Consider the following 23,025-nt stretch of genomic DNA (forward strand, 5'->3'; position numbering starts at 1 on the left):
CTTCCAAGAACATGTGCAGCATGTGAGGACCACACCCAGCCCTGTCTATAAAAGGCATCCCCCGAGCCTCACCCAGTGCTTGTGCTCGTCTACCTCCCGCTTACCTGAGAACAGATCCCTCGGCACTGGCACTCCTGCTCTTTACAGACTTTCATTGACTTCAATGGGCGCAGCTTCTGGCTCTTCCTTCTTCCGGTTTCCGGTTCCTCCTTGCTTCAGCCTCTCTCCTATGAGTAACCTGCAAAAGAGAAAGAAGACAAGGTTAGACTGATCAGTATCTCTTGCCAGCAACAAGTAAGTGCAAAACCTTTTATTACCTGAAAGAACTTTGACAACAATTTCTGGATTCCTGTATAGACAATTTGAAACGAAATACCTTCCACGAACATTGTGATTCAAACTCTTTGTTACAAGAATATTTTGCAGAACTTTGTGAAGCCAACATTGTTTTTTCTCATGGAACTTTTATGAATCGAACAGTGGAAACTATTAACAGCAAGGCAAACAGTAAATCAAGGACTTGCACAAATTACATGCTGTATTTTGATGTAAAAGTACAGTATTTTTTTTATAAAAGATTCTGGAAATATGGGAAAAGTGAGTCTGCTATTGGGAATTTAGGCTTTAGTTATATTATGATGAATGTTTGATATTGGTAATTCTGATAACGGTATTTGTTTAATGTTTTAGAAGCTTTACAGTAATAGAAAACACATCCCAGAGCAGTAACACATTCCAAACCTGGAAACTAGAGACCAGGATCCAAGAGGTACTTTTAGAAGAGAATTTCTAATAAATAAAGGGATAGTCAGGAACCCATTTAGGAATAGGTTGCACTTATCTGTTCTTTGTTTATGTTTCATTAGGCACCAGTTTCTACAGAAGTCAGAAAGGACCGCAGATTTGTGCAGCACTTCAACAGTGGAAACGCAAGAACGGTGTTGTCTCTCTTTTTTATTTTATCCACTTCCCCCCTTCCCTTGAGCTTCTGTTCTTAGTGCACTGTTTTAAAAACTAGTGTGCTGGAACAAGCAGTTTCAGGGTGGGGTCGGATTGTCTTCAACCTCCATCAGAACTGAACAAGAACTCAGGTGAGCTGGGCTTTGACAGAAGCACAAGCCTTAAAAAATTTCAGTTCTGGTGGACGATGAATACCGGGGAAGAAATAGAGGGCATTGACGTCACGGATATGGCGCAGGCCCTAAATGAGGACTTGGCTCATAATGAATCAGTGTCTGGCATCTTGCAACATATGCAAGAGGAAATAGAGAGATTAAAGATGGAGAATACCTCTTTAAAACAGGATTTAAGCAGGTATAAATTTAGGGGATCTCAGTGGAACACAGCTTCTACGCCTTTGTTTAAAACCTCCTCAGAGACAGGGGCGCCATCAAAACATACAACTTTGCCTTCCCCAGTTGAGGTTACTGTTAATGTTCCTAATGTTGTGCCCTTAGCAGCACCTGAACGTTTTCATGGAGATAGTAACAAATTCCATGTTTTTATCAATCAATGTCAATTACACTTCATTTGTAAGCCACAACAGTTCCCTACTGATGATACGAAAGTGGCATTCGTCTTGTCTTATTTGGGTGGCACAGCAGCCAATTGGTCAATTCCTTTCGTGGATAGAGATGATCCCATCCTCCATAATTGGAATCAATTTAAACGTACCATGACCAGCCTTTTTGCAAAACACACTTTCATGCAGGCAAGTGATAATGAGCTTTTAAATCTTAAACAAGGTAACAAGGATTTATTGACCTATCTCACTAGTTTTAATCGTTTACTCACCGAGACACAGTGGCCAGAAGAAAAGCATGTCTCCCTTTTTTATAAAGGTTTGAGAGACGAGTTAAAAGACGCGCTGGCTCATATCGTTGATCTGCCAAAAGACTATTCGGACTTTGTAGATTTAGTTGTGAAATTAGAACATAGACTAGGAGAAAGAAAGGGAGATAAATACAAACTGGAATCACGGTTAACTTTTATTAGACACGAGAAGAAAGACACAGATAATAAACTCCCTGAACCAGAGCCTATGCAAATAGGGACACTCAGAGGTCCACTCACATCAGAGGAAAAAGAAAGAAGGAGAAAATTTCAATTATGTTTATATTGTGGCAGGGCAGGTCACTTTGCCAGAGAATGTCCAGTAAAGCCTAAAACTCCACGAAAGGGTGCTGTTTCCTCCACCTCCTCAACTGAATCGGGAAACGATTAAGCTCGACAAGGGGAGAGGTTACTTGTTCGAGAAAACATCTTAATCAAACCTCTAATGCTGCAGCCTTCAGGGTACCGCACATACCTAGACATTTCATAATTCAGGTCGTTTTAAGTGTTACTACCCAAGTGAGGCATTCTCTCCCTGTCCTACTGGACTCAGGCGCGACAGGAAATTTTGTAGATAATAAATTAGCTGAAATCTTAGGACTTCCTATGTGCCTAAAGCCTTGTCCAGAAGCAGTATGTGCAGTGGATGGGTCAGAATTGACCTCTGGATTAATCACAAAACAAACAAGTCCACTTGTTGTGGTCTGTCAGAACGGGCACACAGAGGTGATTAGCTTTGATCTGATAGATACTCCTAATTTTGGTTTGATTCTCGGGGTACCCTGGTTAACAACTCATAACCCAAAAATTGATTGGGTGAATAGAACTGTTACTTTGGATTCCTCTTTCTGTAGAACCAATTGCTATCAAGAAGCAGGTACAGAACAGAGCACAGTATTACACTGTGCTAGTGTTACACAAGATGAATCAAGTCTCCCTCCTGAATATTCTGACTTTAAAGACGTCTTTGATCCAGTAAAGGCTAGTGTGCTGCCCCCACATCGGTCTTATGACTGCCGTATAGATCTTATCCCAGGGGCCCCTTTACCTAATAACAGAGTATACGCTTTGACTGACGAAGAAACCAAATACTTAAGAACCTACCTAGATGACCTACTACAGTCTGGGTTCATCCGTCATTCCACATCTCCGGTGTCATCTCCACTCTTTTTTATCCCGAAGCCGGATAAATCCCTGCGCGCGTGTATCGATTATAGAGGACTAAATAAGGCTACAATAAAGAATAAATATCCTCTTCCTCTAATACCTGTGTTGTTGGATCAATTAAGACATTCTACTGTATACACTAAACTAGATCTGCGGGGAGCTTACCACCTGGTCCGAGTAAAAGAGGGGGATGAGTGGAAGACAGCTTTCAAGACAAAGTTTGGTTTATTTGAGTACACAGTAATGCCCTTTGGGTTATGTAATGCCCCTGCGGCCTTTCAGTTCTTTATAAATGAGGTCCTACACGAATTCCTGGACGTTTGTGTCATAGTATACATAGACGACATCCTCATTTACTCTAAGAGCTCAGAAGAACATACCCAACATGTTCGTGCAGTATTATCAAAGTTAAAAGAAAATCATCTTTTTGCTAAGTTAGAAAAGTGTACTTTTAATGTCAACAAGGTGGACTTTTTAGGATACTGCCTGTCACCTCAAGGAATAACTATGGATGTAAAGAAAATCAGTGCTATTGCTGATTGGCCAGAACCATCCTCTGTAAAAGATATTTAGAAATTTCTGGGTTTCGCCAATTTTTATAGGAGGTTTATTGCACATTTTGCAGACATTGCGGCCCCAATAACTACCTTGTTGCGGAAAGGGCAACGATTTCTTTGGACTGATGAGGCGGCACACGCCTTTCAACTCCTAAAACAAAAGTTCACTTCAGCCCCAATTCTGAAACATCCTGATCCTGACTTGCCCTTTTTTGTTGAAGCGGATGCTTCACAAGTAGCTTTAGGAGGACTTCTCTCTCAACGAGATGCAGTAGATGGCCAGTTACATCCTATAGCCTTCTATTCCAAAAAGTTATTGCCAGCTGAACAAAATTACACTGTGGCTGAAAGGGAACTACTAGCTATCAAAGTAGCCTTTTCAGAATGGAGGCACCATTTATTGGGAGCCAAGTACCCAGTTACAATCTTTTCTGACCATAAGAACCTACAGTTTTTTGGATCACTTAAAGCACTAACACCACGTCAGATGCGCTGGTTAAATTTTTTTAGCACATTTGACTTTGTTATAACCTATAGACCAGGTGCACAACAAATTCAATCTGATGTGTTATCTAGATACGGACATACCTCAGACATGAAACAAGATAAAATAGGAGAACCCATTATTCCTCCCCAAAAGTTGTTGGCACCAGTACAACAGAAGGATTTCATCACAGATCTATATAATGCACACATGCAAATAGCACCTCAGGATTGGTTAAAGGATTCCCATAACACAATACAACGAGGTTTATTGTATCACGACAACATGCTGTTAGTGCCCACCTCTGAATTACAAACACAGGTGATAATTTGGCATCACGCCTCACCGTTGGCAGGTCATCCTGGTTGGGTAAAAACCCTGGAAAATGTGAAAAAACACTTTTGGTGGGACACTATAAGAAAGGACATTAAGCAATTTGTCACTACCTGTCCAATTTGTGCAAGACATAAATCTTCTCATAAGGCTCCTGACGGCTTGTTAATACCAACACCCAAACAACCTTGGCACACTGTGAGCGTAGACTTTATTGTAGGTTTACCACCTGTAAAATCCTTCACAACAGTGTTGGTTATAGTGGATTTTTTATCTAAAATGGCACATTTTGTACCATTACGGAAATTACCCACGGCGGCAGAATTTGCCGATATTTTTATAAGGGAAATTGTGCGTTTACATGGTTTGCCAAGCAAAGTGGTGTCAGACCGAGGGAGCCAGTTCAACTCCAGATTTTGGAAAAAATTATGTGAAAAACTGAAAATAGATGTGGCCTTATCCACTGCTTTCCACCCAGAGACAGATGGACAGACTGAACGACTGAACCAAACCTTACTTCAAACGCTACGTTGTTTATTGGCTGATTATTCTAGTGAATGGTTGGAAGCTCTCCCTGTAGCAGAGTTTGTTTATAATAATACTGAGCATTCAGCTCTACTTTGCTCACCATTCTATTTCTTGCAGGGGTATCATCCAAGAGCTATACCCATTTTGTTAGAAGATTCCCTGTTGCCTACAGTAACGGATAGACTAACGAGGTTAGGTGACATACAAGACAAAGCCAGGAAACATTTATTAAAGTACAAGGAAAGCATGAAAAGACAAGCAGACAAACACAGGTCTGAGGCCCCAATGTATAAAATTGGTGACAAGGTATGGCTCTCCACAAAGAACCTAAACATAGAGGGATCCCGAAAGCTGCAACCACGTTTCATTGGACCCTTTAGTATAACTGCCATAGTAAACCCGGTAACAGTAAAATTAGATTTACCAAAAGAATATCCAGTACATACTCCATTCCATGTGTCCTTGCTTAAGCCGTACAACTCAAAAACCCGACCTGAACCACCACCTCCACCCATACCAATTAAGGGAAATCTGGAATATGAAGTGAAAAGCATAAAAGACTCAAAAAGAATTAGTGGACGTTTGTTTTATTTAGTAGAATGGAAAGGATATGATGAATCTGAGAACTCATGGGAACCAGCATCATATGTACATGCCCCACAGCTGATTAGACGGTTTTATTTAAAAAATCCAGGAAAACCCCGTCCTGTAGGAGGGCCTTTGAGGGGGGCAACTGTTAGGGTTTGTACACGGCAAAGAGCATGTCCCCTCTCACTGCACTAGTGGGTTCTGTAATAGCTCCCTTTTAAACTTACTATTGAAAGCCTTTCTTGTTATCTCACCTTCCCCCTCCCCTAGGCTTCTGTGTATGTTGTTTAATGTGCTGTTTTGTTTACACATTGGGCCTTGCTTTTACCAAGGCTTCTTTAAAATACTCCTCCCTAGGCCATGTGTTAATCCAACTCATTTGCATAATAACTGAAACTCTGCACACCTTTCAAGAACATGTGCAGCATGTGAGGACCACACCCAGCTCTTCAAACCACACCCAGCTCTGCACACCTTCCAAGAACATGTGCAGCATGTGAGGACCACACCCAGCCCTGTCTATAAAAGGCATCCCCCGAGCCTCACCCAGTGCTTGTGCTCGTCTACCTCCCGCTTACCTGAGAACAGATCCCTCGGCGCTGGCACTCCTGCTCTTTACAGACTTTCATTGACTTCAATGGGCGCAGCTTCTGGCTCTTCCTTCTTCCGGTTTCCGGTTCCTCCTTGCTTCAGCCTCTCTCCTATGAGTAACCTGCAAAAGAGAAAGAAGACAAGGTTAGACTGATCAGTATCTCTTGCCAGCAACAAGTAAGTGCAAAACCTTTTATTACCTGAAAGAACTTTGACAACAATTTCTGGATTCCTGTATAGACAATTTGAAACGAAATACCTTCCACGAACATTGTGATTCAAACTCTTTGTTACAAGAATATTTTGCAGAACTTTGTGAAGCCAACATTGTTTTTTCTCATGGAACTTTTAAGAATCGAACAGTGGAAACTATTAACAGCAAGGCAAACAGTAAATCAAGGACTTGCACAAATTACATGCTGTATTTTGATGTAAAAGTACAGTATTTGTTTTATAAAAGATTCTGGAAATATGGGAAAAGTGAGTCTGCTATTGGGAATTTAGGCTTTAGTTATATTATGATGAATGTTTGATATTGGTAATTCTGATAACGGTATTTGTTTAATGTTTTAGAAGCTTTACAGTAATAGAAAACACATCCCAGAGCAGTAACACATTCCAAACCTGGAAACTAGAGACCAGGATCCAAGAGGTACTTTTAGAAGAGAATTTCTAATAAATAAAGGGATAGTCAGGAACCCATTTAGGAATAGGTTGCACTTATCTGTTCTTTAGGCACCAGTTTCTACAGAAGTCAGAAAGGGCCGCAGATTTGTGCAGCACTTCAACAGTGGAAACGCAAGAACGGTGTTGTCTCTCTTTTTTATTTTATCCACTTCCCCCCTTCCCTTGAGCTTCTGTTCTTAGTGCACTGTTTTAAAAACTAGTGTGCTGGAACAAGCAGTTTCAGGGTGGGGTCGGATTGTCTTCAACCTCCATCAGAACTGAACAAGAACTCAGGTGAGCTGGGCTTTGACACACACAGACACTGCAGTGACAGGTCTGAGCCATGTTTACAGGGCTACACATGAGGGTGGCACAACCAGTGCTTCATGCCCACTAGTACCATTTGATTTTCAGGCCCTGGGCACCACTAGTGCACTTTACTAGGGACTGACTAGTAAATCAAATATGCCAATCATGGATAGCCAATTACACATACATTTTACATAGGAACACTTGCACTTTAGCACCAGTTAGCAGTGGTAAAGTACACAGAGTATCAAAAACAGCAAAAACAGAGTCCAGCACACATCAACAACCTGGGAAGCAGAGGCAAAACGTTAGGGGAGACCACATCAAGGATGCCAAGTCTAACAATTAGCATCAACAAAACTACTTTATTTGACCTTGATCCCGATCCTGGAGAACTCGCTTCTAAATTATAATCCTGGCTTCAGCAATAGACCAAAAATTGTGTGATTATCGGCCAATCACTTCATCTTCACGTTTCTTAAATTGTATAATTTAAAAATAATGTCTAATGTAAAAACTAACTTTCAGTGAGCTCTCTGATATTGTCCTAAATATGTGCAGCTACCTCTGGCATGTCTTTTATTTTTAAGCAGATCCAGCACACACATTACAGATATTTGTTCAGCATCTCGGTGTTTTGACGCTCTTGCTGATATTAAATGTATCCTGTAAAGTAGACAACTTTTCATATACGTCATACACAGTAGTTTATTTAGGTACGTGAGTTATGCAGATGTAATTGACAATATCTGGACAATTTTATGTTAGAGTTCCAACTACATGAATATTGCATTATCAAAAAATGTTAGCAAAAATATTGACGATCAAAATATCAACAAGGTAAGTGTACATAGGTAAATATAGATTATTTGGCCGAAACTATGTTGTTCCTTTTAATGTATGGTCACCCCTTCACCCATCCCACATGCCACTTAAATCTTTTATGTCTTGTTGTTTCACATGAAGATGATAGTATGGTTGCAGACATGAAGAATAAAAGTAAAATCTGTTCTATTAAATTAAAAACAAAAGTTAGTAATTTGTTATAAAAATACATTATAATGAGTTTATTGTAAGTCAGATTAAACATTTTGTAGCACAGAATGTGTGCAACAATGCAAAGAGACTCTATCTTTCCTGTATTGACAAATAACAAACAAAGAAAAACAGTTACCATAAATATCGCCTTTCTGTTGATCACTGTTCATTTTAGAAAAATAGATCAGAAGAATGAAAATCTCCTTTTCATTGTTTAAACTCCAGTTGTAATTATGATCTGTGGGTTGCCTTTCACCTTGGCGGCTGGTTGTGGCAGACGACATTCTGATATCAAACCTCAACTGTAATAACTTTTTACAATTGAGAAGCTATGTAATTTTCTTATTAAGGTGACTGGAAACATCACCACTCAGCTGTCCTGTAACAATGAAATTAAAGACAGACATTTGCACAGTTGTTGCAGATTCCAATCTGTTATGTATGTATATTGGCAAGGTGCAGACATGTGGAGTTAAAATAGTAAACCTATACTTAACTAAATATACCATTTGTACAACACCTTTAATGTGAATTCCTTTGAGACAGTTATCAAAGTCAATGCTATTCACATGCAAGTCAGTTCAGCAAAATTCCAGGGGTAGAGTAAGTAACATCACATGCCCTTTGACCTTCACTTTCACTCACACACACATGCTTACACATACACACACATTAACACTTACACACATTCTCTCTCGTATAAACATACTTTCACCCACAAGCATGCGCAGAACATACATTTAAAAGCATTTTTTACTTACCTTAGATGCCAGGGAAGATCATATTCCAGCTAACTGAGCTCCATTTTTTGGTGTACTAATAATGAAAAATGTATTATACATTATCTACTATCAGTGTAATTAAAAACAACTCCATAGTACATAAAGAGAGTGGAGCCCCAACCAACATCCATAAGGACATGCTGCCACTGTGCTCCTGGCGATGGGTTTGCTGGGACCTCTGGGATACGAAGGGCATTCTCTGCAGCAGACATGGTAACCCCTTGAGTTATCTCACCATAAGAGTGTCTTGCTTCAGCTCTACAGTCACACATAGACGAAATTTGTTTCTAACAGTGCTTCTCGGTACTGAATTTCTATCACACAGTGTTAGTCATGAACATATTGCTTTGTGGCAGTTCTGTGGATTGGGTAACAGCTGTAAACTATAGGTTCTGTTAACTGGCTCCTCACTAATGTGAAATCTAACCAAGTCACAGGGTGACCACCTCCCTCCATGTCATTAGATAAAGCTTCCTGTCCTGGGCTTTTGTCTGATAACCTAACATGCTCTGGGCACTGCATTCTTGATTTGCTTCATTGAACTAATTAGAGGAACACATCTGAAATGAATGATTTGTAGGTGAAAAGTTCAGGACTGGAGGCTGTATCTGTAATGACCTAGAGTGAGATGAACACCCTGCCAAGGCTTGTTTCAATGTTTTTGTTGTGGTTTGTGGTTCTATACATGTAGTTTACCAGGAATGATGATTACATTCCAAAACATCACTCTTCCTTATTATTCTCCTCCAACTGCCCTGTGGTCCGTATAGGCTTTTGCTCATTGCCACCACCTTTTTAGAAGAGTATCCTCCATTTGGAAATTGGTAAAACTGGGACTTTATCATAAAGGAATACAGCTGCCAAGGTGCCTGAAACCCTGGATGGAGAAGGAAACTGTGTCCACCTTTCCAACATGGGCGGTATGCACAACCACTAAAAGTTCATAAAAGGGCGATCAGTTTGCCTCAGATATATCAGTGTGTATTGAGTAGCAGTGTTCTGTGAGGGTGGTTTAAGTAAAGCCAAAATGTCAAAGGCAGTAGCACACATGGACGTCGTTTACTGGTTTCCTAGGGTCACCGCTGTGACTCCTGGCTTGCCTCTTGAGACTCGTGGCACTCACTTTGAGACCCCTGGCCTAAGAGGTGGCAAAATCAGTGCCATGAACACTGGAGTGGCTCACCCTTATGGGCTTCTTGTGTTCTGCACTTTTTGTACCCTACTAATTCACTATCTGTGCAATGAAAAATGGAGCACAAGGAACTGAAGCTGAACCTTTGCTGGCAAGCTGGGGTGAGTGAAAAAATGCTTTCAAATGTAAGTTGTTTGTGGGCTTGCAGGCGCGAGTGTGTTTGTATCAGAGTTTATGCATGTGTGAGTGTATGTTAATGTGTGTGCAAGTGTGTAGGAGAGTCCCAGTGAAAGGTACTGAGTAACAACGAGTGAGATTGATTGCCAGTAAAGAGCATCAGAGTGAGAAAGACTGAGTTAGTAAGAGTAAGAGCGACTGCAAGTGGGTAAGAGTGGGTGAGTGAGAATGAACGATTAAAATTAGTTTGAAGGAGTATTAAAGAGTGTGAGTGACAATGAGTCAAAGTGAGTGTAACTGGGTGAGAATGAGTGAATCAGATGAGTGCAAATAGGTGAGATTTAATTGAAGTAAGAGTGAGTGCAAGTGAATGAAAAAGAATGAGGGTGGGAGTGAGAGTGAATCTGAGTAAGTGAATGAGTGAGTGTGAAAATAAGTGAGAGTGCGTGAGAATGACATGAAAGTAGGGATGAGTGCAAGTGAGTGTGTGTGGGTGACAAAGTATGAGTGAGTCAGAGTAAGATGAGTGAGAGTGAGCGCAAGAGGTTGAGTAAGAATTCATTATTCCCAGTGAGTGATAATGAATGAGGGTAAGAATGAATGAGCGAGAGTTAGAATGTGGGGTTTTGTTTGTGAGTCTGCCTTGGGTCCTGGCCTATTGAAGGTAATTCTTGGCTTATGCAGCCACTGATTGCAAAATACTGGCACTGGCATACTGGAGATAATGTTTAGCATGACAAACACCTGTGACAAAACACTGGCAGTGGCATGCTGGGTGTAATTATTGGCATAATGAGCAGCCTTGCTAAAATACTGGCATATAACAGGTAATTCTTGGCATATGGGGCACCAATCGAAAAATACTGGCATACATGAGGAAAATCTTGCCATTGGGCATCAATGGCAAATCACTGGTGCTAGCACATTGTAGGAAATTATTGGAATAACGAAGGACAACATGGAATATGGTTTGGGACAACTATGGCAAAATGCTGGCCCTGACATACTAGAGGTATCTTTTGAGATGAAGGTCACCCATAGTATATAGATGTCATTAATGGTAAAAGTCTGGCATGTTGCATGTATGTTTTGGCGTAAGTGAGTGCCCATCACAAATACTGGACCTGGCACAATGGAAGTATTTTGTTTTACAGATGGGGCACCCATAGCACATTTTGAAAAAAATATGTCAACTCCAGGGGATGATCAGGTTTCATTGGCTTGGCACACCATTAAAGTATGTGAACATTTAATGAGTGCCTTGGCCTATGGGCTTTTACATACAATACAATAGAACAAGATTTATAAAGCACACAGCTGCATCTGAAGAGGCGCCCCGGCACTAGTAGCAAGGAGTACAACAGGTAATTGATCAAAGCCCCGAGCAGGATGTCTTTTATCAACCAAATAGGTCCGCAGGAGTTTGTGAAAGACAGAGTTAGTGAGTGTGAAGATTCGAAGGCAAAGAGTTCCAGAGTTTGGTGGTCAGGAAAGAAAAGGATTGATCCCCTCTTCTTGCCCTGCAGACCCTTGGAACACGTAGGAGTTTTGTCAATTGGATAGCAGTGATCTCTCCTATTAGTAGGGGAGCAATTTATGTTTAGATAGTTAGGGCCTTTTTGCAAATGTATGTGAAAATTGAGCTTTAAAATGCACTACGTGGCCTAATTTCATTCAGGCATTTCTTACAGGGATTACACCCAAATTGCCCTACAAGATGTCTGGCTCACTTTGCTTACTACAGTTCAGGGCAAGCATCTCTCAAAGTTCATTTCAGCAGACTACTTTAGGTGGTATTAAAAATAGACATGTGTCTGTGTTGTGGTATTTTATTTTCCAATTAATGAAATTATTATGGAACTCAGTTTTGTCAAGTATTGTGATGTCATCACATGTGATATCACTTCCTGTGGAATTTTAGGGTTAATGTCATATAATATCATGTACTCTGAAGTTGCTAAGGCCAAAGGATGCATGCTGTTACTTTCGCTTCCCCTGGTTTGTTGGTGAATCCGTGTCACGATATCATTTCTTAAGAATCAAGATGGGAATTTCTGCTGACTAAATAGAAGTCATTTCTAATGGTCAAGTCACTGCTACAAGGGTTCTTAGATATGCAGTGAACTGCTGTGGAGAAGGTGCAAATTTGTTTCAGTTGCATCTTGGAACTGCTGATGATAGTCTAAAGTTGTGCAATGGATTACTTATCCAGTACAGTTTTACTTTTCTTCAGCTGGCCCCAGTCCAGCGCCCAGATATCCATATGGCCCAAGTGTTTTCAGAAGAAGCAATTTGTAACTTATCATCATGAATGTTCCCAGGCATGTCAAAAATACTATTTCTGTTCTGCTAAATGGCTGAAAATTATGATTAATGGCAGGTCATATTTTTTTCACTAAACTACAATAATCTGGGATAGTTTTTTCAATAAATTGTTTCCATTATTTATTTTTCTTTTTATTTACGTGGGTTATCTTAATTAGGGTATTTCTGTTGCTGGTGATGTAATTGAGGTACTATCTTACATGTTGCTTCTTGATGCTTCTTTCCTCCAACCCGAACCCCCCTGTGACCTTACTTGTTCCCTACCAACCCCCCCCTCTCATTGTCTGTGTTGCTTCCTCCCTCCCACCCCCACCCCGTTACCTCTATTGCCTATTTTCTTCGACCACACCATACCTTTGTTTGTGTTGCCCCCCACCATAAGAAACAGAAAATGATATGATGCAGCCAGAGCTGTCCATGTAATACCGTTTTTTTAAAAAACATTTATCGTGTTTTCTTCATAACTTTTAGCCACGCTGCACAGGAGCCACACAACTCTACAACATGACTAAGGAACATTGGCAAAATAACTCTCAAATATGCAAGACCTATTGGCTCAGTCACTGGCAATCGCTTGGGCCGCACCCCAATCCAGTGGCTGAGATTAATTTAAGCATTCCATTCATCACATTGTTGTTTTTGCATTTGCTGTCCTAAGTGTGCCAGGTATGCCCAGACATGGGTCCCGGGCTCAGTGTGCCACTGGATTCAAGCTGGCCTGGCTGATGAGGGGTGCTACCCCAAAGCCAGACCCAGGATGCTTGTTTCCGGTCCAGGACAGACCTGGCCTGGCAGTTCAGACTGGACTGTTCCCATGAGGAGCAGGGTCAAGACTGATTTCAATATGGCTGTGTCCAAACTAGGGTGGCATGGTGGGCAAAAAAAGGATGGATTGGGATGCTACCTGTTGTATTTAAACTCTCCAGGACTCCAAGGTTTCCTAGAGACCTTTATTCCATGCAAGACAGTCTTACACAGAATGATATATATAACATTCTTTAGCTAGAAGCTACTCCAGGTCAAGCTATAATACAGCTGTGAGCAATTGCCAGTGGCTGAGATTAATAGATGCAATCCATCTATCACCTTGTTGTTTTCGAAAAATGAGGATTATTCACAGGTCATATTTTTTCATTAAACTACAATATTCCGGGACCATTTTTTCAAGAAATTGTTTCCGTTATTTATTTTTCTTTTTATTTATGAGGGTGCCCCCCCCCCCCTTGCTTCTCCTGGTTTTTAGGTCTGCCCCACATGCACTCTCACTTGCATGATATATTGTATACAAGGGGCTTGGAGCCTGTCCAACGCGTACCATTTCTTGGCTTCATTGTCACTCCTATTTTCTTCTCCTAAATGGGCAGTGCATGCCGGCTTCACTTCTCTTCTTTCTTCTGGGACTTGGTCCAAGTACAGATAACTTCATCTTAATGAAGGTCTTTCTGCTGCTGGTAATGTCATTATTTTTCATGTTGCTTCTTTTTTTTTCTTCTTCCCATTGTGTTGCTTTTTTCATCCAACCCCAAACCTCCTTTGACCTTGCTTGTTCCCTCCCCACCCTCACCACCCTCCCCTTGTTCCTGTTGCTTCCTCCCTCCCATCCCCCATCCCCTGTTATCTCTGTTGCCTCCTTCCTTTGACCACACCCTCCCTTTGTCTGTGTTGCCTCACCCACTCACCATAAGAACAAGAAAAGCGCTATGAAGCAGCTAGCGCTGGCCAGGTCACAGCTTTTTTTTAAACATCAATAGCGTTTTCTTTATAACTTTTAGCCATACTGCACAGGAGCCATGTTGCTTTACAACATGATTAAAAAACATTGGCAAAGCCAATAACTCTCATATATGCCAGCCTGTTTTTTGCCAATGTTTTTTTTTTTACCCTTTTGCCCATTCCCCTGTGTAGGAAAATGCCACTGTTGGCATGGTTACCCTGCCACTTTTTGCCTAGTGTTGATGCCAACTTTGACAGAAAGTGTGCTGGGACCCTGCTAACCAGGCCCCAGCACCAGTGTTAGTTCCCTAAAACTGTGCCTTTGTTTCCACATTTGGCCCAACCCTGGCACACAGTTAAGTCTCTTCTAAAAGGTACCCATGGTACCAAGGGCCCTGTGGCCAGGGAAGGTCTCTAAGGGCTGCAGCATGTATTATGCCACTCTGGGGACCCCTCACTCAGCATATGATCACTGCCTTGCAGCTTGTGCATGTTGGTGGGGAGAAAAAGGCGAAGTCGACATGGCACCCCTCTCAGGGTGCCCTGCCCACAAACCACTGCCTGTGGCATAGGTACGTCACCCCTCTAGCAGGCCTTACAGCCCTAAGGCAGGGTGCATTACACCACAGGTGAGGGAATAGCTGCGTGAACAATATGCCCCTTCAGTGTGTAAGTCCATTCTTAGGCATTGTAAGTGCATTGTAGGCATGTTAAGTATATGGTCTGGGAGTTTGTCATTACGAACTCCACAGCACCATAATGGTTTCACTGAATACTGGGAAGTTTGGTATCAAATTTCTCAGCACAATAAACCCACTCTGATGCCAGTGTGGGATTTATTGAAAAATTCACACAGAGGGCATCATAGAGATGTACCCTATATGTTAGCCTAACTGCTAGTGTAAGACTGACCGGTCTGTGCCAGCCTGCCACTTTCAGACGAATTTCTGACCCCATGGGGTGAGTGCCTTTGTGCACTCTGTGGTCAGAAACAAAGCCTCTCCTGGGTGGAGGTGCTTCACACCTCCCCCTGCATGAACTGTAACACCTGGCGGTGAGCCTCAAAGGATCAAGCCTCGGATTACAGTGCCCCCAGGGAACTCCAGCTAGTGGAGATCTCCAACCCCGGGACACAGCCCCACTTTTGGCGGCAAGTCCAGAGGGAAGATTAGGAAAAACAAGGAGGAGTCATCCCCTCACCAGGACCACCCCTAAGGTGTCCAGAGCTGAAGTGACCCCCTCCTTGAGAAATCCTCCATATTGCTTTGAAGGATTAAGACCAATAGGGATAGGAATGTTCCTCTCTGCCCAAAGGGAGTGGGTACAAGGACGGTGTAGCCAACCCTGAGGGACAGTAGCCATTGGCTACTGCTCCCTGACCCTAACACGCCCCTAAATTTAGAATTTAAGGTCCCCCCTGAACCCAGTTCACCAGATTCCTGATGGCCTCATGAAAGAAGAAGGACTTCTGAGCTGAAAACCCTGCAGAGAAGAGGAGACAACCAATTGACTCAGCCCCAGCCCTACCAGCCCGTCTCCTGCTTCAAAAAGCTGCAAAAGAAGAGCGACACGTTCTGCAGGTCCAGCGACCCCTGAGAAGCCTCCAAGGGACTGCCTACATCACAGAGGACCAAGAAAGTCCCGTGGACAGTGGACCTGTCCAACAAGAAAGAAGAAGAAACTGCTTCTAAAGGACTCCCAGCTCACTCCAGAAGTGTGAGTCCTAAACCATTCTGCACCCGACGCCCACGGCCATGTCCATGTGGGTCAACTTGCCAGAGAGGATCCCCAGGCGATTCCGACCAAGTGTCCACCCTGGGCTGACCTCTCCACCCCTCCACGACGACACCTGCAGAGGGAATCCCGAGGAACCCCAATGACCACGACTGCCTGGGATGAAGATATCTGACGCCTGGAGAGGCACTGCACCAGCAGCCCCCTGACTCGAGAGAAACCAACCACTGGTGCAGCTACGACCAGCAGAAGGCCCTCCTCCCTATCCAGTTGGTGGCTTGCCCGAGAAGCCCCCCTGTGCTTTGCCTGCAGCGCCTAAGTGACCCCTTGGGTCCCCCCATGGAGTTCCATTGGAAACCCAACACCCTGTGTGCACTCTGCACCCGGCCGCCCCTGTGCCGCTGGGGGTGTGGGATTGGTGCCTACTTGGGGCCCCTCCAGTGCTCCTCTAAACCCCCTTGGTCTGACCTCTGACAACGCGGTTACTTACCTGCAAGCAGACCGGAACCGGAGTACCCCCTGTCTCCGTAAGGGCCCACGTTATTTTGGCTCTTGTTTGTCCTCTGCACCTGACCGGCCCCGTATTGCTGGTGCTTGGGGTTATCTTGAACCCCTAACGGTGGGCTACCTATGCCCCGGAGACTGAACCTCTAAGTTTGTTACTTACCTCAGAAACTGTACTTTACTTACCTCCCCCTGGAACTGTTGAAAATTGGTGTCCACTTTTAAAATAGCTTTTTGCCATTTTAAAGAAAACTGTAATTGTCAATTTGATTCAAAGTCCTGAACTTACCTATGCCAAGTACCTTTCATTTAATGTACTTACCTGCAAACTGAATCTTGTGCTTCTAGAAATAAATTAACAAAAGATATTTTTCTATATCAAAACCTATTGGTCTGGGGTAAAGTAATTGAGTGTGTGTTTCTTCTATTGCTTGTGTGTGTATACACCAAATGCTTAACACTACCCTCTGATAAGCCTAACTGATCGACCACACTACCACAAATAGAGCATTAGTATTATCTACTATTGCCTCTGTCAAGCCTCTGCGGAACCTCTGGACTCTGTGCACACTATATCTCATTTTGATACTGTATATACAGAGCCAGCTTCCTACACCCTGTGTTGCATGCTTCCCTTTGTTTTATTTATTTATTTGCAGGGAGAAATCCTTGGTACACTCTTTTACATTTGCCATGTCCTAGTCCTCCACGACCTTTCAAAGTTAAACCTTTTTTACACTATGCCTTTATCCCTTGTTAAGTGTAAAAGTTATGATGGGACATGTCTTGCAAATAAACCTAACCTTCATATTAAGGCTTGAAGTCCCAAAGAGCTTGTTGCACTCTCCGTGTGGGTGGATGAAGGGCACTGGGCGAGAATACGACGTCATCATGGAACGTGCGTCAGGCAGACTCTTGGCAAGGCTCTGGTACCCAGAACTATCAGGATTGCTTCCACCCTTTGGCTCCCCAGTTATATATAATGAATAACGGGTGTAAATACATTTTAGGTTGGGTGGGAGAAGTGGTCACACTCCCACTAGGTGAGATGGAACTGCAGCTGGGAAGGTGGGCCAGGGGTGTCCTTGGGACTGCCACCCTAGCGCCTGGCACCAGCTGCCGCCCTCCACTAGCGCACCGCCCACACCTCTCTCTCCCCGCCTCCCTCCCACCTGCGTCGGGCGGAGCGCCAGGGGAGCCCGAGGCCTCATCCGTGCACTGAGAGGAGGGGCCCGGCGCTCAGTGTTCGCCTTAGCCTGGCCGGGGCGGGGCAGACCGGACTGCACGAGCGCAGAGGATGAGCGTCGACCCCGGGCACGGAGAGTAGCCATGGACTGGCTGCCCCAGCGCCTCCAGCTGGCAGCCCCCGGCCTCTCCCGCCACGGGACCCTGGCGGTGCTGCTGGTAAGCTGAGGGCAACTCACTCTTTGTGTGTGTAGCTCACTCTCTTCGAGGGCTGGGGTTTAAAAGCGGCCACCTCTGCTATATTTAGACATGGCATTCAAACCCAAACCAAGGTGCCCTCTTAGAGTGCCATGTGTTGGTAAACCTTCAATATAATTTAAAACTGTTAATGTCAAACTTGATGTTATCTCTCAGCAAAGTGTTCACTCTCCTCCCCGTCACCAGGCTAGCATTGAGAGGGTGAATGGGGGAAGAGGGATGTTTCTGGACAGAGTATGGCCAGTCTACAGTGCTGTCAGCCATAGTGTTAAACAGTGATAACAAAATAATATTTACAAACAAACGATGCAACATATGACGTGTGTTGCCACTGCTGTGCAAACTTCTACTAATATCACCATTAAGCGTTTTATGATATATCCTAGTGCATCTGTTCCCCGTAGCCAGAAGTGCAAAGCGTAGCAGGTTAATGCACCTGCTGCAGAGATCTGTGCTCAATGTGTAGGTCAGAGAGCAAGTACCAGCAGAGCCGACTTAGCGTTTTATTCGTATCAAGTCGATAAAGCTAAGATCACTGCGTGGAACCACGTTTAACTCCCATGATCGTTGCATTTTGTGAGGGGTTGGTATTGTATGCGGGCCGCCTGCGTGTTCTTTTCCCGCCGCCTTCACTGTCCATCATTATTTGGGTAAGCGTGGTTGCTAACTGCGGGGTCTGGAGGTCTACCTGGGATATTTACCCTTCTTAAATGATTCGGAACAAATCATTTTACGCCGTTGCTCTCAGTTCCTATTAAGTTCGACAGATCATAAACAGCCTGCTCAATGATCTGCATTCTAGTTTTGAACATTTGGGGCTGGCTTGCAGGGCTGGTATGTAGGCCAACCAGGAAGTGCCCGAGGGGTGGTCTAATGGATCAATAATGGCCTGTTTTTTGGTCCGCTGGGCCGGTTTTCACTGTTGATTTTCCGCTATGATCGCAGGCATTGCCTGTAGAAAGCACAAATGCATGCAGTCCCCCATACCTTGCAAAACACCCACCCATTACCCTGTTTGCGAATATGGATCACTTTTCAGCCACCTGATTCGCTAATTGGCCACTTATATTTTGACGCCTGGGCATAGTTTCCGCCCCAGTCCGACACCTGCAGGCCTCAAGTCTTGATTTCATCTCCAATCTCATTATATTGTGCTTGAATCGTTCCCACGCTGGAGCACTCCCAATATGTTACCATTATCAATTGAACGTCTCCTTAAATGCAGAGTTGTCACTTGTAACTGGATATTTTCAAAGCCATGGTAGGAAACAGACAACATCAGAAAGCCTGGCACATGTCTGACTCTGAGGCCTTTGTTACAAGGAGGCCTAGAAAGTCTGCGACGTTTACGACGCGGTATATTGAAATTTAAATCAACCAAGACCTGTACAGTGGCATCAGTCTGATTACAATTTTCCATTATATGTGTTTATTTGTGCTTTGGCAAGTGGCATCAGACTGATTAAGTTTTTCCATAACATGTGTTCAACTAGGTGTGTCCCCCCCCCCCCCCCCACACACACACAACAATGACAAAGTCATCACTAGACGGGTTTCAGAATATCGGGACTGTGGCAGGCTGAGAAGTGTTTTGTGACCTTTACGAAAGTGCAAGGAAGACCTCGCAACTTCACGTAGTGTGGAACTTTTTCACTTTTGGGCATCCACATGCAAATTGTGACTTTTACAACAATGTCGGCCTCATTTACCTAAAAATAACGAGAAAAGTTACTTTATAAAACACGGCAACAATCCCATCGGGCAGAAATAGAAAATTTCTGCAAAATTAAAATTTGCAGAGAAAAAAATCAGCATGGATTTTCCGGCATTAAATTATGAAGTGCATTTAGAAGTAGCATGAGACGCACAGTGGCTTGAGTTAGTCTTGGCCGGGTGCCACTAGCATAACATTATTGCACTAGAAGGAGAGAAGGGCCACACGAAAACAGGATAACTATTCATCCTTCTAGAAGACCACAAATTGTGAACTTCAAGAAGCTTGCAGGTGAAAACATCTTTACACACACCTAGTCACACGTATCCTTTATATACTTATTAATTTCAGAGTTTTGTACGGTGAATTAGTAACCTTCTGAATAACTGTGTACCCCCGACGTGATTCTGGCCATGTTACTTGGTGGAAAGTACTATCATCACGTGCCAAGGTTGTGATCCTAACTGTGTTACTTGGTGGAAGGTGCTACCATTGCATGCCAAGGTTGTGATCCTGGCTGTGTTACTTGGTGAAGGATAGTACCATTGCATGCCAATGTTGTGATCCTTGCTGTGCTACTTGGTGGAGGATAGTACCATTGCTTGCCAAGGTTGTGATCCTGGCTGTGTTACTTGGTGAAGGATAGTACCATTGCATGCCAAGGTTGTGATCCTTGCTGTGCTACTTGGTGGAGGATAGTACCATTGCTTGCCAAGGTTGTGATCCTGGCTGTGTTACTTGGTGGAAGGTGCTACCATTGCATGCCAAGGTTGTGATCCTGGCTCTGTTACTCGGTGGAGGATAGCACATTTGCTTGCCAAGTTTGTGATCCTGGCTCTATTGGTAAAGCACCACCCCAACATGGGGGGAGCGCGGCCCCTAAGGGGTCGGGGACACCGGACCCTCGCACTAGTTGTGCGCGGGCTGAACTGCTGCTTCCGCTTGCACGTCTCGCGAGGCGTGCAAGCGGAAGTAGCGCCAAAATGAGAACGTTGGTCCAACGATGGAGCCGGACCGGTTCAGGCCGCCGCGAGCCAGTGGGGGGGCTTAAAAGTGCCCCCCAGAAGGCTCGGCCTTCTTCTTCTTGGCGCGGTGGCCTGGACGGTCGGGCTCTCTGTCAAAATGAGAACGTTGGTCCGACGATGGAGCCGGCCCGGTTCAGGCCACCGCGAGGCAGTGGGGGGCTTAAAAGCGCCCCCCAGAAGGCTCGGCCTCCATCTTCTTCTTGGCGCGGTGGCCTGGACAGTCGGGCTCTCTGTTGACCCACCCACCCTCTCCTTAGTATTAGGCGGAAGAAGAGAGACTAAAGTAACCTGAAGCAACAGGGGGGACCCCAAGGGTAGGAACCCGGTATAACAACAGAGATAGAATCCTGAAGTCCTGGACCAACCTGCGGATGGACACAGCAGATTGGGGGTAGGGAGCCCAGATCACTGGGGTGGTCACGGGGCTCATGCCCTGGGCCGCCCCGGTACACCCCTTGGCTGATTGGTGTTTGGAGAGGGGGCGGAACCCTGAGCATGGGGGCAAGGAACAGAGGAAGCAGGGGTACTGCCTCCCCCAGGGATACAGGTGACGACCAGTCCCTGTGTGGTCTAAAGGAGGTTCAGGACAGGAAGGGATCCTGTCAAAAATGATTTATGGTTACAAATGTGAAAGGTACGTATAACAGTAGATATTAATTGTGGATTTGCAGTGAAATGTTTAATAGAGTAATTTGCATTAGATGATTTGCATAAATTGATTAATTGTATTTGAATTTAATGAAAGTATATAAAATAAATACTTCTTCCAACGAAATATTTGTCTTGTCGGTTGGTGTATGACCGGTGTTGGGGTAAGGGCCTGCTGCCAGCTTCCGAGTCCTATACTTGGTGGAGGATAGCACCATTGCATGCCAAGTTTGTGATCCTGGCTTTGTTACTTTGTGGAGGATAGTACCATTGCTTGCCAAGTTTGAGATCCTAGCTCTGTTACTTGGTGGAGGATAGTACCATTGCAAGCCAAGGTTGCAATCCTGGCTTTGTTACTTGGTGGAGGATAGTACCATTGCATGCCAAGGTTGTGATCCTGGCTCTGTTACTTGGTGGAGGATAGCACCATTGCATGCTAAGGTTGTGATCCTGGCTCTGTTACTTGGTGGAGGATAGCGCCAGGGCATGCCAATGTTGTGATCCTGGCTCTGTTACTTGGTGGAGGATAGTACCATTGCATGCCATTGCATGCCAAGGTTCCAGTCCTGGCCGTGTTACTCAGTGAACGGTACTACCTCTGTGTGCCAAGGTTGCGATCCAGGCCGTGTTACTTGTTGAGGATACCACCATTATGTGCCTACTTTGTAACCCTGGCTGTGTTACTTGGTGGAAGGTGCTACTGATGCATGCCAAGGGTGCGATCCTGGCCGTTACTCGGTGAAAGGTGTTACCACTGCGTGTCAAGGTTGCAATCCTGGCTGTTACTAGGTGGAAGGTACTACCATTGTGTGCCAACATTGTAATCCTGGCCATGTTACTTGTTGAGGATACCACTGCTACGTGTCAAGGTTGTAACGCTGGCTGTGTTACTTAGTGCAAGGTACTACCATGGCGTGTCAAGGTTGTGGTGGTGCCCCACCTGGCTTACGGCATTTGTTGCGTCAGTGACCTGCTGTGGTATCAAGAGGTATTGCAATCATAGGGTGTGGGTATTATTGATTTTTTCAGGATGGGTAGGATAATCACTAGTGTGTAGGTGCAAACCATTTGAATAAAAGTTCGGGAAGCCTTTCATATCAACCCAGTACCCAAAACATATATCAGAACATTAAGGGTTTTCGAATGTTTCTATGGGATGGTGGCTGTGTGGTTCATACTCATTATAGCCAATCACAGAATAGGGTTGTTTTCTAACTCACATAAATAGCTACTGCTCACAATAGGCTACTCAAATAACTGGAATTAATTGGGATTCTACATTGAGTTAAAAAAAATGTAAACTTTTGACAATGTGGAGAGACCTTATACCTTTATGGTGCGCTCCTGCCTCTTTCTGCCCACCTATGACCTTAATACCTATTCTTCTTTGCTATCCTTTGTTCTTTATCGCACAACTCCATGCGGAGGGACACCAGCATCGATCATATGCCGTCTTATTTGTTTACCTTTTTTTTCATTTTATGAACCCATCTAGGAACATTTTACCTGGCTGCCCTTCTGCTAATGGATTTAGGGCCTGATTATGACTTTCGTGGAGGGAATACTCCGTCACAAATGTGGCAGCTATTCCATCCGCCATATTACGAGTTCCATAGGATATAATGGAATTGTAATTTGGCGGGCGGGATATCCATCACTTTTGTGACGGAGTACCCTGTCCGCCAAGATCTTAATCAGGCCCTTAGTCCTCATCATATTGCCTTTCACCCTGAT

At 44.0% G+C, this 23,025-nt stretch overlaps 1 protein-coding gene across 1 annotated transcript in view; it reads left to right on the forward strand.

The window, feature by feature from the left end:
- Window positions 1–17,716: 17,716 nt before the first annotated feature.
- LOC138301317 (protein CutA homolog) overlaps window positions 17,717–23,025 on the forward strand; it is a 161,956-nt gene continuing 156,647 nt past the window's right edge. Inside the window, exon 1 of the mRNA XM_069241649.1 lies at window positions 17,717–17,865. Within this exon, the coding sequence (XP_069097750.1) occupies window positions 17,791–17,865 (75 nt within the window). The 5' untranslated portion in view covers window positions 17,717–17,790. The remainder of the gene's footprint in view (window positions 17,866–23,025) is intronic.

This window comes from Pleurodeles waltl, chromosome 6 (genome assembly GCF_031143425.1).
Source record: "Pleurodeles waltl isolate 20211129_DDA chromosome 6, aPleWal1.hap1.20221129, whole genome shotgun sequence".
NCBI lineage: Eukaryota > Metazoa > Chordata > Amphibia > Caudata > Salamandridae > Pleurodeles > Pleurodeles waltl.